General features: G+C 47.6%; 1 protein-coding gene across 1 annotated transcript in view; it reads right to left on the bottom strand.

The window, feature by feature from the left end:
- Nucleotides 1-15114, bottom strand: part of LOC146817856 (amine sulfotransferase-like) — a 462478-nt gene that overhangs the window by 109925 nt on the left and 337439 nt on the right. The window contains exon 5 of the mRNA XM_085611339.1: nucleotides 10834-10928. Within this exon, the coding sequence (XP_085467465.1) occupies nucleotides 10834-10928 (95 nt within the window). The remainder of the gene's footprint in view (nucleotides 1-10833; nucleotides 10929-15114) is intronic.

Below are 15114 nucleotides of genomic sequence, written 5' to 3'. Positions count from 1 at the left end.
ACACGCGCACCAGATTGCTTTTCATATTTTTGGGGGTGCTTTTGTTTTTTAAATCAATGTTAAAGGGTGCTTTGCTAACTTTTATCTGAAACAATGTAAGCACATGAATTGGTTATCTGGAGCTAAAGCGAGGGAGGAGGTTACAGTCGGCCTGTGCATCAGATCATTGTGACAAAGACAGTAGGAGATTAAGCGATTTGCCCAGAATCACAGGATGTTGCTCCGATGCCGAGACTCGGTTACAAATATGCTAATGCTGGGAAGATTAGAGACTTGTCTCCTGCATGCAAGCATGCTTCTACTTGGTCACTAAATGACAGGGATGCACTTGTTCATCTGTGTCTGTGATACATGGGGAATGTTTTAAGCCGCGGGGACGGATTCCAGCTCGGTAGGAATGCACCATACTTATTTGTTAAAACGTGATTTTCTTTTAATACACGTCAGGCCTAAGCAGTAGAGGCTGAAAGTAATAGTGATTGGCCCTCTATCCGAAAAATCGCACATTGAAGGGTGCCACCCCACCTCGGGGGCGTGGCGCCGTTAGTGGCAGCAAAGTGACATCAGAGTAGGGATCCCTTCCGGGTCGCATAACCCTGAAGTGGATAAGACGCTTGGTGGCAAAAAGCGGAAGTGCGTAGCGTAGGGAGGAAGGAAGGCAGGGTGACCCCGGAAGTGATTTGCGTTGGGCGCGAGGCTTGAAAAGCCAGCGAGCTTGAAGACACCCCCTCTTTGTCCACTCGCCTGCCGGAGTCGGAGGTCGCATTGCAAGTTCCCGCTAGGACCACGGGCGTCATCTTCGGAAATCGAGGAGTCCAAGCGGCTTAAGGGCAGGTGAGCGGGCCTCACAGTGTGCGCTTGTTAGGATTTAATGCTTTAATTTAAATTTAGCGCCGTACGCCGCAAGCTCCGAAGCTTAGCGCCGGGGGAATGCCTGAAGGTATGGTGTGCATAGGCCGAGGGACGGGCATGATCGGAGAAGCGGAGCATCCGTATTACGTTAATGCTATCCGCGCGAGAATGAAAGGGACATGTTCCGTATGCGAGTGAAGCGTTAATGTTGGCGTAGACCAGGAGCTATAGCTCAATGGTAAGTCGGGTGCCTTTGGTTATCAAGGCATCACAGGACAATGGTTCGAGTCCCGCAAACGCTGTAAAAATGTCATAAGTTTAAAAAATAAAACTCGGCTGCATCAGTCGCTTACCCGTTTTAACTTGGCTTAGCGCCATTTATAACTACCGCGAAGGGATCCCAGCACTATTTCCCTCCGCTATCCCTTTAGCCAACATATGGGGGGAAACACTTATTAAAGATGCGGTTCGGCGGCTCCGCTGCCGCCCCTGATGCAGGGAGCCAGGACTCAGGCCTCGGGGGTGCTTCCACATCCGGTAATACAGTCGGGTCTCTTAATCTCCCTGGGCATGAATGTTGGGCGTGAATGCGGTGCTATGCGAATGGTGCATTGTTCTCGCCGTTGTCTTGTGATCGGCAAACTGTTTCGTTTTGGGTCGGAATTGTTTTGAAGCGAGTTTAGGCTTACATTCGCTCTGCAAGGGCAGCCGCAGGCTCCATTACCTCCCGGTCGAAGTGGCACGCCGGATTGGCAGCTCAGCGAGGCCAGTCGCTATGTGGGAATTACTTAGGGGGAGCCTTAATGTCGAGTTTGGCGCGCCAAATTCTAGACGAAGGGAAGGGTGCGCGCGGCAGCTATGAAGGCACGTGTTCTTGCAATCGTTGTTTTGAACCTCATTAAGGAGCGCTGGGTCCATAGCAAATTGGGTGTGGTTTAAAGGGCGGAACTAACTTTTCTATTTCTCATTAAGTGCAGAATGCCGCCAAAAAGGCCAACGAAGGGCAAAGGGGCCCAGGCTAAAAGAGACGATTATCTGGCGTTGAAGGAGCTGCTGGAGTTCACGAAGGAAAAAGGAGTCGATTGGGCGCTTAAGACATTAAAGGAAGGGGCAGGTACGGATGCCCAGGAGGAAACAGGGCGAAGCAAGCGAGCCCGGCGCACACCCGAAAGATTTAAAGAGGCATCAGGGGGAAAGCGTTCCAGAGTCGGGGATTCTCAGGCGGTATCCTCAGGTGAGAAGGGAGCACTAGATTCAACAGACTTGGTTTCGAACACTGTGCAAGATACCTTGGCCCCTCTCACAGGTACAAGCGGGGGACCCAACACCCAGAATACTGTTTCACCGGCGGGTATGACACCCGTCCCAAATGCGGGAGCGCCTGGGGCTCAGATAGCTGCGCCACCAGTGGTCGCACATCCTGGCAGCGGCATCGCGCAGGTTTGGGTTCAGTCTGGGGGGGTAGCACAATCGCCAGGTGTACTGGCAACGACATCGCACGGCCAAGCCCTTCACAATTGCCCAGCGGGCGCAATGGGGCCTGCAGCGGCTTACCCAGGGGTGTTAGGGTCCGTGATTACGGGACAATTCCCAAGCGGGGTGATGCCAGCGCCACATGGGCAAACGGCCAGTAATGGCGCAACAGTCTCAGGGCCAACAAGTAACACGATTCAAGGGGCGGTGGGGCCGATGGTGATGGGGCAGCCTACGCTCTCTTACAGTCCTTTGATCTATGGATAAGCCTCCATGGCTCTATCGCCCTCAGCGGGCATCACATGGCATGTGCCCCTGGAGACCAAAGAGAAGATCCTGAAAGGAGAGTATATCGATGTGTTTGACCTCATTAATGCCGGGGTAATCCCGGGTAAAGCCAGGGTAGGTAAAGAAGGGGAATACAAGCAAAAGAAGGTATGGGTGGAGTGGTCGATAAAAAATTGGATCACAGGTTTTGATATCTATGCGGCCATCATGGCAGAAAGGTACCCCGCGTTAGCACCCCAGTTGATTAGTTATATTTCCTTGATTCATGGGGCAGCTTCTGAGTTCCCCGGGACGGGTTGGTTACAATATGACACCAAATTACCGTCAAATGAAGGCAGTACACCCTGAGATCGCATGGGACCAACGCGAAATTAATGTGTGGCATACGGTATTCTATTCCACGGTTCTCACGAACAAGGCTAGTTACCCGAGTCAGAATCAGTCCTTTCGGGGTGACAGGGGAGCAGGGGATAAGAAACAGGCCTGCTGGCAGTACAATAAGAACGAGTGCACCAGGGGCGCAGCATGCAGATACAAGCATTGTTGCTCCTTTTGCGGGGGACCGTCTCACCCAGAAATCAAATGTTTCAAGAAGTCAGGTAGGCCGAGAGAGCAGCCGGCTCAGAATGCGGCCAAAAATCGGCCTCCTCAAGCATCCGAGAAACCTGCCAACTCCCATTAAGATTCATGTACTGACACACCTCCTTAGCATGTATGGCAAATTGAAAGATGCGCTGTATTTACATGAAGGTTTTGTCTCTGGTTTCCGCATCCCTTCTTCGGCCACCCCCGCCAATGTTCCTCCTCGCAACCAAAACTCATTGCTGCAGAACATGGAGGCTGCGGAGCAAAAAATCAGGAAAGAAGTAGCCTTGGGGAGGGTGGCGGGACCCTTTAAACAGTTGCCGAAGCCAGACCTCGTATGCTCACCTCTAGGTTTAGTACCTAAAAAAGAGGCAGGGAAATATCGATTGATTCACAATTTGTCCAGTCCCCCTGGTCTATCTGTTAATGACAAGCTTAATCCAGATCTATGTACGGTGCGCTATACAACATTCGACACTGCAATACAGAAGCTGCAGGCGCTGGGTCAGGGAGCCTTAATGGCTAAGTCAGATATTGAAGCAGCTTTTCGACTGTTGCCTGTACATCCAGAAGATACAAAGTTCTTGGGTTTCACGTTCAAGGGCGAGTTTTTCATTGACCTCTGCATGCCCATGGGGTTCTCAATCGCCTGTGCAGTATTTGAGACTTTCGCCAGGTTCTTAGAGTGGGCAGTGCAGCATTTCCTAACTTCAGTTGCATCTTATGGAGTTGTACATTATCTAGATGACTTCTTGTTTATGGGCCCCCAGGGGTCGCAGTCTTGCAGAAAGGCCCTGCTGGCCTTCCAGCATTTGACTAAAGCACTGGGCGTGCCGCTGTGCGCAGAGAAGACGGAGGGGCCGACTACTTGTTTAACATTCCTGGGCATAGAAATAGATACTAGAGAAGGGGTGTGTAGGCTTCCAATGTCGAAAGTGACTGCATTCAAGGTGGCCATCGACTCCTGTCTGGGGGCCCGGAAGGTGACACTACACCAATTGCAAGTCCTGGTGGGTCAGCTGAACTTCGCCTTGAGAGTCATACCGATGGGCAGGGCCTTTTCTAGGAACATCGCAAGGGCTATGTCTGGGCTTCGCGCCAAGCACCATCACACTAGGTTGTCGGCAGAGGTAAGGAATGACTTGGCAATTTGGAAAGACTTCTTGGAGAACTTCAATGGGTCAGTGATATGGCAAATGCCGAGTAGTTCCAATGTCGAGTTAGAATTGTTCACCGATGCGGCAGGCAGTGTGGGTTTCGGCGCAGTGTTAGGTCCTAAATGGTGCATGCAGCATTGGCCAGAGGAATGGGTAAGGCAAGGTCTGACTCGGAATATCACCTTTTTAGAACTGTTTCCAATCATTGTAGCGTTTCATTTGTGGGGAGATATACTGACAAATAGGCGCATTGTGTTCTGGTCTGACAGCATGTCTGTGGTGATGGCAATCAATAATCAGAGAGCGAAATGTACCTGGGTGCTGCGCCTGTTAAAGGAGCTAGTGTTGCAATGTTTACGGCGCAATGTATTGTTTACTGCTAGACATGTACCGGGAGTAGACAACCTAGCCGCTGACGCCTTGTCCCGTTTTAAGTTGGCAGTGTTCCGCACTCAATGGCCGCAAGCAGACAGAGAGATGACGAACTTCCCGGCGGGGCTATGGAAGCTTGGTGCCCCACTGCCTCTGAATTGATAACAGCGTCTCTGGCACCCAAGACTAAGTGTATGTATGAGAGTTCGTGGCAGGTATATCAGGATTACCTAAAAGGGGTGGGGATAGAGGAGGTGTTCTCACCTACAAGCGTTTTGAGTTTCATAGTACATCAGAAATCCAGTGGGAAGTCAGTAGCAATGATGAAAAGACAATTATCGGCAATGGCTTTCTTTGCCGGTCTAGGGGGGGGCCGCAGACCCAACAAAGGATCCTAGGGTGAGGAGAGCTGTGAAGGGCTGGGAACGCCTAACCCCGGGGGTCAAGGACAGTAGGAGACCCATAGATGTAAGCAGGTTGGTAAATATCCTGGAGATACTGCCCAAGATCTGCTTCTCGCCATACGTGACGCAATTATTTAGAGTAGCTTATGCTTTAGCCTTTTTTGGGGCATTCAGGATCTCTGAACTGATCCCTGCCTCTAAGACAGACAGGGTAGGGGGCATATGGTGCGAGGACCTAATTCTGTCGGGGGAAACCCTGAGAGTCAGGGTCCGGAAATCAAAGACAGACCCGTTAGGTAAAGGCACATGGTCCCAGCTGTGGGCAGTGTACGGGGCCGCGTACTGCCCAGTAAGTCTGACGAGGGAATTTCTTCAAATTAGGCCACAGGAGGGAGATAGTAGGGTTCTGTTGCATGCTGACGGTATCCCCCTCACTAGATTCCAGTTCACCAGGGTATGTAAGCTTGCTCTGATTAGATTGGGCGTTGACGCAACTGATTTCACATCTCATTCGTTCCGCATTGGCGCGGCCACAACGGCGGCGGGGCTGGGGCTACCTGAAGAAACAATTAAGAGGGTATGCCGTTGGAAGTCTGCATGCTATGAGCGTTATGTTCGCCCTCAATTGGTTTGAGTCTTTCTGGTTGCCTCCTTTTGCCTCCCACTGTCCTGCTTGACTGCGTTCCATCTCTACTTACTCTAGGTTCTACGTCTCAGAAGCACCAAATATGTTGGTGCGGCCACTCTTTTATTCCCAGGGCGGGGCTTGCCTTCAAGAACTCACGCGAGGAAACAAGACAGGAGGTAAATGGATTCGAACACCATTGGGTGGGGATAGGCGGACAACATTTGGCTGAAGCACCGAACGACTTGCGGGGGGCCTTGAACAGAGGCATGCCTACCCCCGATCTATTAGTGCTACATTCAGGAGGTAACAATATGATCCCGGAGGGAAGGAGGGGCGTGAAAGAGTCCTTGTTTTCAGTCCTCGCTGTGGTCAGGAACATGCTCCCCAATACGTTATTGTTGTGGTCTGAAGTTATACCAAGGCAAGTTTGGGCGCGGGGAGCTCCCCCGAGGGCAGTGAATAAGTCAGTAAGGAGACTAAATCAGTCAGTGGCGGACATCTTAAAGAAATCAAGCATCCGGACCATAAGACATAAGTTGATACAAACATCAAGGCTAGAACTTTATGCGGCGGACGGGGTACATTTGTCCGACGCAGGTAATGACTTGTTCATACAGACAGTGCTGGGAGCCATTGCAGAGGCATTCAAGCGTGGAGGGGGAGGTCGAGTCCGCCAGTAAGCACCTCGCCCTGTGGCGGGGTCCTGGGCAAGAGGAATGACAGGGACTCCGTTAGTCGGTGCCATTTTTGACCCCAGAACAGGTTTTGAGATTCATCATGGGCTCCGGGCTGGCGAGAGATTTGGGGCTGACCTGCTGGTGGCTCTGGATTCTCTTGCTCTACCCTGATAGCCGTTGGCTGTCACAAGTGGTGGCAGATTATTTACCTGCGGCTCTGTTGACCGGAGGGCAGTCAACCTAAGGAGAGCAGGCTATCTTGGTTGTGGCCTGCTGGCACAGCCCGAAGGTAAAGCAAAGGCCCCTTTGAGGGCGGGATATAAATATAATGACAATGCGTGAATTTTGAGATTTATTTGAATGCTGTGGTGTTTTTAAGAAAAGTGTTTTAAAAGATTCAACAAATAAATAAGAAAGGCCAATGGAATAATTGGCCAGAAAGTTAATTTAATTAAACGTACACACTGTGAAGACCAAAGCTGACTCAGGTGTCTCTTTGAGAGAGTGGAGAAGACTGGTGATGTTGAGGGGGGGGGACAAGTGCGCTTTGTATGCCATCTATGAAGGGCGCCACCCCACCTCGGGGGCGTGGCGCCGTTAGTGGCAGCAAAGTGACGTCAGAGTAGGGATCCCTTTCGGGTCGCATAACCCGGAAGTGGATAAGATGCTTGGTGGCAAAAAGCGGAAGTGCGTAGCGTAGGGAGGAAGGAAGGCAGGGTGACCCCGGAAGTGATTTGCGTTGGGCGCGAGGCTTGAAAAGCCAGCGAGCTTGAAGACGCCCCCTCTTTGTCCACTCGCCTGCCGGAGTCGGAGGTCGCATTGCAAGTTCCCCACCCACCCATCCCTGAAGTTAAGGTATCGAGTTAAGCGGGGTCTCGGGGTACCGGCGGGGTCCTGGGCAAGAGGAATGACAGGGACTCCGTTAGTCGGTGCCATTTTTGACCCCAGAACAGGTTTTGAGATTCATCATGGGCTCCGGGCTGGCGAGAGATTTGGGACGACCTGCTGGTGGCTCTGGATTCTCTAGCTCTACCCTGGAAGCCGTTGGCTGTCACAAGTGGTGGCAGATTATTTACCTGCGGCTCTGTTGACCGGAATGCAGTCAACCTAAGGAGAGCAGGCTATCTTGGTTGTGGCCTGCTGGCACAGCCCGAAGGTAAAGCAAAGGCCCCTTTGAGGGCGGGATGTAAATATAATGACAATGCGTGAATTTTGAGATTTATTTGAATGCTGTGGTGTTTTTAAGAAAAGTGTTTTAAAAGATTCAACAAATAAATAAGAAAGGCCAATGGAATAATTGGCCAGAAAGTTAATTTAATAAAACGTACACACTGTGAAGACCAAAGCTGACTCAGGTGTCTCTTTGAGAGAGTGGAGAAGACTGGTGATGTTGAGGGGGGGGGGGGGGGACAAGTGCGCTTTGTATGCCATCTATGAAGGTGAGCATTGCATCTGTACACTCCACGGAATGCTGCGGTGTAAAGGGATTACTGTAGTTTAGCAATATCGGTTACAAGCGCACGCACAGTTCTGCTTTCACAGGCCACAACAAAAACGTGGTGGAAATATTTACACTAAGAGTTCTAAGCCATTGAGAGTGCGGCACACAGTATTGGGATGGTTTTAGTGAGTGCATCTACACACCTTTTCCAAACAGTCCACTCCACCTCAAAAATAGTAGTCTGGCCTGAACGGCGAATCGGTGTCGCCATGTCACCTGCACCCTAGACGGCAGGCAAACCGGCACCGGTCTTTAAGAGGGATACAGAGAGCAAGGGGTCTTTGTCTCTAAAAGGGGAGTTGCCTATGTAATTAATAGCATGATTTAAACATGTGAAGTTCATTTCTGTGATTCCCATACTGTGCCATTCAATCGGCAGTTTGGTGCGTCTGAGCTTTCTATTATTGCATCCGGATATATAACACACCAACAAGTGCCATACAAAAGCAATTACTAAACGGAAAAAAATGAAAATAAAAACATCCTGGAAATAGCTAACAATTTTAGGAAATGCAAGACTACGTAAATATATATATATATAAAAGAAGCAGGAAGTAAATCGCTGAAATCGCTGACTGAATTACTTTACCGTATATTACATTAATTTGAAATCGATCAGTGTTTTTACCAGTAAGGGTAACAGGAAATGATATGGGGCTTGATGGGAACCCGTTTTTAATTATTACTGAGTCTGAGATCCTGTGATATGGTACCTGATGGGAACCCGTTTTTAATTATTACTGGGTCTGAGATCCTGTGATGTGGGACCTGATAGGAACCCGTTTTTAATTATTACTGGGTCTGAGATTCTGGAACCACCAAATGTAATCCTTGACCCCGCACAATTTGTAATTTCAGTGGCCTAATTAGTGGCATGTCGCTTGAGTCTCTAGGCACATCGAAGAAGGCAAATATCACGATATCAACGAAAGGGGCTTGCGGTGTAAGCCTCTGCTCCAGTTGTCGTTTCTGCCAAGGTTGCCAGCCTGGAGTGCCCTTCCACCCACCTCTTCATTTGTGGGGTGTATTTATGCAGCAGTAGGCAGCATACCTCCCTTAAATACATTTTTTTTAAAACTAAAATAGCGCCAGGCTCTTGCTTATGTTAGCAAGTCCCTTTCTTGCCCTTTTCGTATCCTTTGACTCATTCAAAAGCATCTCCGCCTGGTGCATCATTGTGAAAAAGACAGTGGGAGATCAAGCGGTTTGCCCAGAATCACAGGATGTTGCTCCGATGCCGAGACTCGGTTACAAATATGGTAATGCTGGGAAGATTGGAGACTTCCTCTCCTGCATGCAAACATGCTTCTACTTGGTCACTAAATGGCAGTTTTTCAGTGCAAAGTAATTGTACAGTTATTCAATACCTAGCAACACAATACATAGGATAATGTGCTGCATACTTAAACGCTTATAAGGTTCCAAAGGCGAGACCTATTGGCTATGCCAATGCTTGTTTTGTTTGGCGGATGTTTCCTGCCCGGTGGCTATGTCCTCTGGATAGGTGCCCTGCGCATTCCTCATAGGCTTCTTGGACTGCATACTGTGCCGTGCTCTGAGAAGAATGTCAATTTTGTGTTGTTTATTGCCATTTGCTATCTCAATTTGATGGTGGCATGTGTGACATGATGCAGTAATGTGAAAATATTTTTGTATTTTCTTTATTGCTGCTGAGAGTATAGTATTAAAGGGATCTGTTTAACATATGCACAACTTTGACTTCAATATGTGTAATTGTCCTCATCTGTAAAGCATGTAATATATGTATTTGTATTGAAAACAGATACGCTGTCTTTATATCATTTTACACCACTTTGTTTTCTTCAAGCTTTAAGTGATAAGTAATTAACATATTTTTACTCTTTTTTCACATCTGGTTTGAATCTAATTATCTGAGATTTTAACTGTATAGCATTTCGAATTGATGATACATTATAAACCTCTCTAAACGTTATCACTGCTGCTATGTGTGAGAAGACCTGGGGCTTACCTCTGTGAAGGGTATTGTGATGCTGAGCTAAAGGGCCTCATTTAGTATATTTTGAAGCACGGTAGAGCAGCAAGCCTTTCTGCTATGCTGCCCAAACAGCAGCCGCGGGCCGAAGCAGACGGTGCCTATGTTGCAGGGATGATAGTTTATGTGCAGGAAGGGACACATTCATTGGCATAAACAATCATTAAAGGCACATAGACAGAGCAAAAAACGAGGAGAAATACAATTATTTCTCCTTGTTGCTCCACTCTTCTGCCTTCCCTGGGGAGGCGTAGGATTCTGATGCTATCTCAGGTTTACCACACTTTGTACATCTGTGACTGTATCAGGTTTCATGAATGTTGTGTGGGAACACCCACAGCAACACACATCGAACACCCCTTTCATGCAGAGTAATGCGGGAAAGAGAGCCATCTTTATAGGGCCACGAAAAGTCAATGACTTTAAGTGGCCTTGTAAATATGGACAGGCATACTTTGCTGCTAGTGTGTCTAAAAAAGTGATGCACCGGCTGCGCAATGGGCTTGCAAATGAGGCCCAGAGTGTGCACATGTCCTCTTGCCATTCTCCCAAGACTTCCTGCTATGCAGAATACTTTTCCTGTATTTTATTATGTAACATGTTGTGTGCAGTAACATCCGTAAGGCATAGGCAGAATTTGGCATTTGTTGTACTACTGGCTAGATAATGAGACTGGGTCACCTGTCTTAGTCTTTGGATTCAAGAGTAATCCAGAAGTACTTCAAGAGTTAGCACTATTTAATTACAAGCAAATCTTTGTGCATTAGGCCCACAATATTGACCAAATCACGCTAAACAGCAGCACTGAACTTTAGCACTAATCACTTTTTGACACGACTGTATATTTCCTGAATTAATTCTGAAGAGGTTCAGATAACTAACCTTCACCATATCTTCATAGTGGAGAAAGTGTATATTATAGTCATCCTTGTGAGTATACCAGCCTTTAACATGTTCAAACCAGGAGCCTCCGACCACTGTTGGAAAAAACAGATGTGCTATTAGAAAAACAAAGCAAAGTTTAAGCATTGCTAAGCATCAGGCACTCAATCAGCAGAGGAGGTTTGAAAAGTAAACAAAGAATATATATCTCTATTGTCAAGTTACATTGCATTCCTGATCATGTATATTATTTTTTATTTTGAATGTATGCCCTCTCTTGCCCCTGCTCATTATAACGGATCTTGCGCATGTACATTTGGAACTGCGCTATTTTCTACTATTTTTTTTCTTGACCTCTGAACTTCTACAAGAAATTATTCCTATTTTTTTTTAATCCAAGTTGGTGTGTGGATCTACACAGTCATCCAAACCGATGGGACACTCGGTCTCGGTTCTGATCGTGCTTACAGTCTGGCTGGACAAGTAAAGACTATTGTGGCTAAACGCTTGGAGATACAGCGACGTGCCAACCATATCACCGCATCACCGCATCACTGCAATGTTGACAAGCGCATCAGCTAAGCGCCGACTCGACTTATCGCTAGTATTGTCGTCGAGCGCACGGACGAGGTGTATGGTGATCGATGTTCCTGCGTGAGTGGCATGGTTGAAGTCTAACAGTGCATTAGCTGAAACTTGGTGATATATTTGTTTATGGTGATCAAAATTGGATCTTTCGGCAACATTTGTGAGTAACGTCAGTTACATCTGTTATATTTTGAAAGTGCTCGCGTACTCACCGCCGTTGCTCAGTCGCGCACGCCATTCACCTCCAAGGTTCCATGGTGTTTGTTCACTGCTGTTTGTTCCTTCACGCAGCAAAGCGAGAGCGTGCCTTGAGCCACACGGCACACTCTTAAGTGCGCGCTGACGTCTACGTTCGGATCTACGAAGCAATTCACCAAAGACTCCGTTTTTTTTTCTCTTCACGTCAAATTGCCACGGAAGCAATCAGATGCTTCGTTTCAAAAGTAAAGTGACATATGACAGTCTATTAGGTCAAGGTGCCTTTTACTCTACGTTGTGCAAGTTTTAGCACAGTCAACAGACAGGTTTATTATCATTATTTTTATGTGTTTTGGATTCAAATAGTGATAGCTCATTAATACTCTAGCACCATCTTGTGGATGCTCTTTGTTTGCAGTGTGTTATTCTTCATAACAATTTTGTCAAATACAAGCAACGGTTTCAAGTATTTAAAAAAAAAGGGAAAATAGCACATACATTCCATCACCCTGGAGCCCATAGAACATTCATGGTGCCATGGCAACACCACATAAGCTATTACAATTTCTCTGCCATTTCTTCTATTTAAAAACTAAAAATGCTACTCAGCTCAGCACGCCCAAATCATAGAAATAAAAAAAGAAGCGGAATAATAACATGGGAAAACGTTATAGAAATTAGTGAGTTAGAGTGAATATTAAAATGTCACTATTTTGATACCTTTAAATTATTTCACGCCCAACTTCTTGGCAGGGTGGATTGTGTACACTATGTGAAAATAGTGGTTGGACGCCATCTACCCACGTGTATCCCTGACTTGTGCCCTGTGTGGGTCTATTGTTGCAGTATAATGTCCTATTTCCCACAATGGAATTTGTATGTCAGGTTTAATCAACTGAAATTCGGGAGTCTTAGCGGTGTTTTCCAGCGTGAATCAAAAGTCGCCCAATATCCTCCTGTGAAGCGGGAAATCCTTCCAAGCTTTTTGAAGTTAGTTGCCGCCAGCATTCCTTTTCACTGTCATTTACTACAAGGCTGGTTGGTGCATCGCCGTTCGTCACATCACAATTGTTGCAGCAGAACGAGTGGCTATACATTTTGTGAGAGCATTTTCTTTTTATTTTATTTTCTGTTTTCCATGGTTGAATTAAAAATTGGTAAGCGGATTCGGGAAAGGAGACATAACATGACTGTTTGCTTATGCGTGCAGTCCTTGCCCTTTTACGAATACCTGTGCCTACTAGGGTGACCAACTGGCATTGGTGCAAATTCAGGATGGTGAGTGTAAAAATTCAGGACAAAAGGTCAAAATTCAGGACACAAATTCAGGACAGGAGGTCAAAATTCAGGACAAAGCTTCAGGACAATAGGTAAGTTTTACAGACACATCAGAGGAGGTCGCACAATAGTATATAAGTAAGCCCAAACATATTCAACCATTTGCAAACCTATTCATCATGTATCCTTCCATCTATCATTTCACTCATCCATCCCTTCAGCCATCCTTTCACTCATCAATCCATTATCCATCCACCCTTTCACCCTATCCATCTGTACACTCATCCATCCACTCTTCTACCCATCCATCCATTCACTCATCCATCCAGCCATTTACCCTTTCACCCATCCAGCCATCCTTTCACTTACTCATCCATCCACCCAGTCACTCATCCTTCCAGCCATCCACCCTTTCAGTCATCCATCCATCCTCCCTTTCTCTCTCCATCGACCATTTCACTTAGCCATCCTTCCTTCCATCCATCCACCCACCCATCTACTCATCCACTCATGAATCCATCCATTGGCCCTATCCCTCATCCTTCCTTTCTCTCATCCATTTATCCTTTCACTCCTTCACTCATCTATTCATCCTTTTGTCCACCTACCCTCCCTTTCACTCACTCATCCATCCTTACATCCACCCTTTCACTCATCCGTCCATCCATTCACCCTTGCACTTATCAATTTATCAATCCATCCATCATTTCACTCATCCATCCACCCACTCACTCATCATCCACCTTTTCACTCATCCATCCTTTCTCTCATCTATCCACCCTTTTACCCATCCAGCTACCCTTCCACCCATACATCCAGCTATTTACCTTTTCTCTCATCCATCCTTCCACTCACTCATCAATCCATCCATCCATCCTCTCTCATTATACATCTATTCAATCTCTCATTCATCCATTCACCCTTTCACTAATTCATCCAGCGATCCACCCAACCCTTCACTTACTCACTCGCTCACCTTTTCATATTAATTTTGAGCTGAGCCTTTTTGAGAAGAGGACCATCAAGAACTTCACCCTCGCTGCAGGAGCCATTCCAGGACTGGGACAGAAGCCACCAGGGCGGAGACAGGATCTACCACAGGGGGGGGACAGGAGCCATCACAGGTGGGGGGGGCGGGCAGGAGCCACCACATGGGGGGACAGGAGCCATCACGGGGGGGCAGGAGCCATCACAGGAGGGGGAACAGAATCCACCAGGGTGGGCACAGGGGTGGGCATGCAGTATTCTCGTATCGTCTTGGTCTCTTCCAGGGTGGGGTAGGCCTCCTCACCCCCTCCTGGACAAGACGACAGGCTCTCTTTCTAAAATGTTAGTTTTGCCATCCCCCTCTGTGATGCACAGTACTTAAAGGAGATACTCCAAGAGAACTGATTTAACTGATTGTCCTCCATACTTTGTTAATCAGTGTGGGTGCGATTGTGCCATTTCTTTATTTTATTACATTATAGACTGCATGTTTGAAGAACCGAGGTTTGCTTACAATTTAGTAACAGTAATTAAGCTCTGTGAAGAGAACCAGGTGCTGCTTCCGTGTAATCAGGGCTGGTTCTAGGATGTTTGGGGCCCTGGGCAGAAAGGGAATGTGTGAGGCCCCTCTAAATTGCAGAGACATGACGCATTCAGGGCTGTTTGCATCTGAATAGATGCCCCTGCTCCTGAAGCTGCAGCCCCTCCCTCTCAGTCACCTTCAAACACCTCTTAACAGCTCATCAAGGGCTAAAGGTGTGAGGGTTGCCATCCCGCTGTGCCTCTCCAATGCTGCTGGGTATCTGAGCTTTGGTACAGCATCGGAGTCAAGAAGGGAGGTGGGTGGAAGCTGTGCCGCTTTTAGGGTGGTGCGACCGGTGCCCGGTTAAAATTACTGACAAATGGCGTCCGTTAAAGAATCCTTCACGGACAACGGACAGACGGCCGAAATTACGGACTGTCCGTGAAATTTACGGACGGTTGGTCACCCTAGTGCCTACTACCATTACCGGGCGTTTACATTTTTTCCTAATTGCTCCTCCTTTGTGGCTTTCATGCTTTATGGTTGAGAAGGCCTAGTTGTAGTCCTGGGGCCGTATTACCGAAGTGCCCCAACGCAGCAGGCATTTGCGACTGTTTTGGGTGCGCCCTGGGCACTTTGGTTTTAAAGAAGAGGCCACAAATGCTTCTGCAGTCCCTTCTGTAATATAGATAGCGCTGGCGCACATG

This window comes from Triturus cristatus, chromosome 6 (assembly GCF_964204655.1).
Source record: "Triturus cristatus chromosome 6, aTriCri1.1, whole genome shotgun sequence".
Lineage (NCBI taxonomy): Eukaryota > Metazoa > Chordata > Amphibia > Caudata > Salamandridae > Triturus > Triturus cristatus.
Note: the sequence above shows the minus strand (reverse complement) of the source record. Positions and strands in the feature narration are given on the sequence as shown.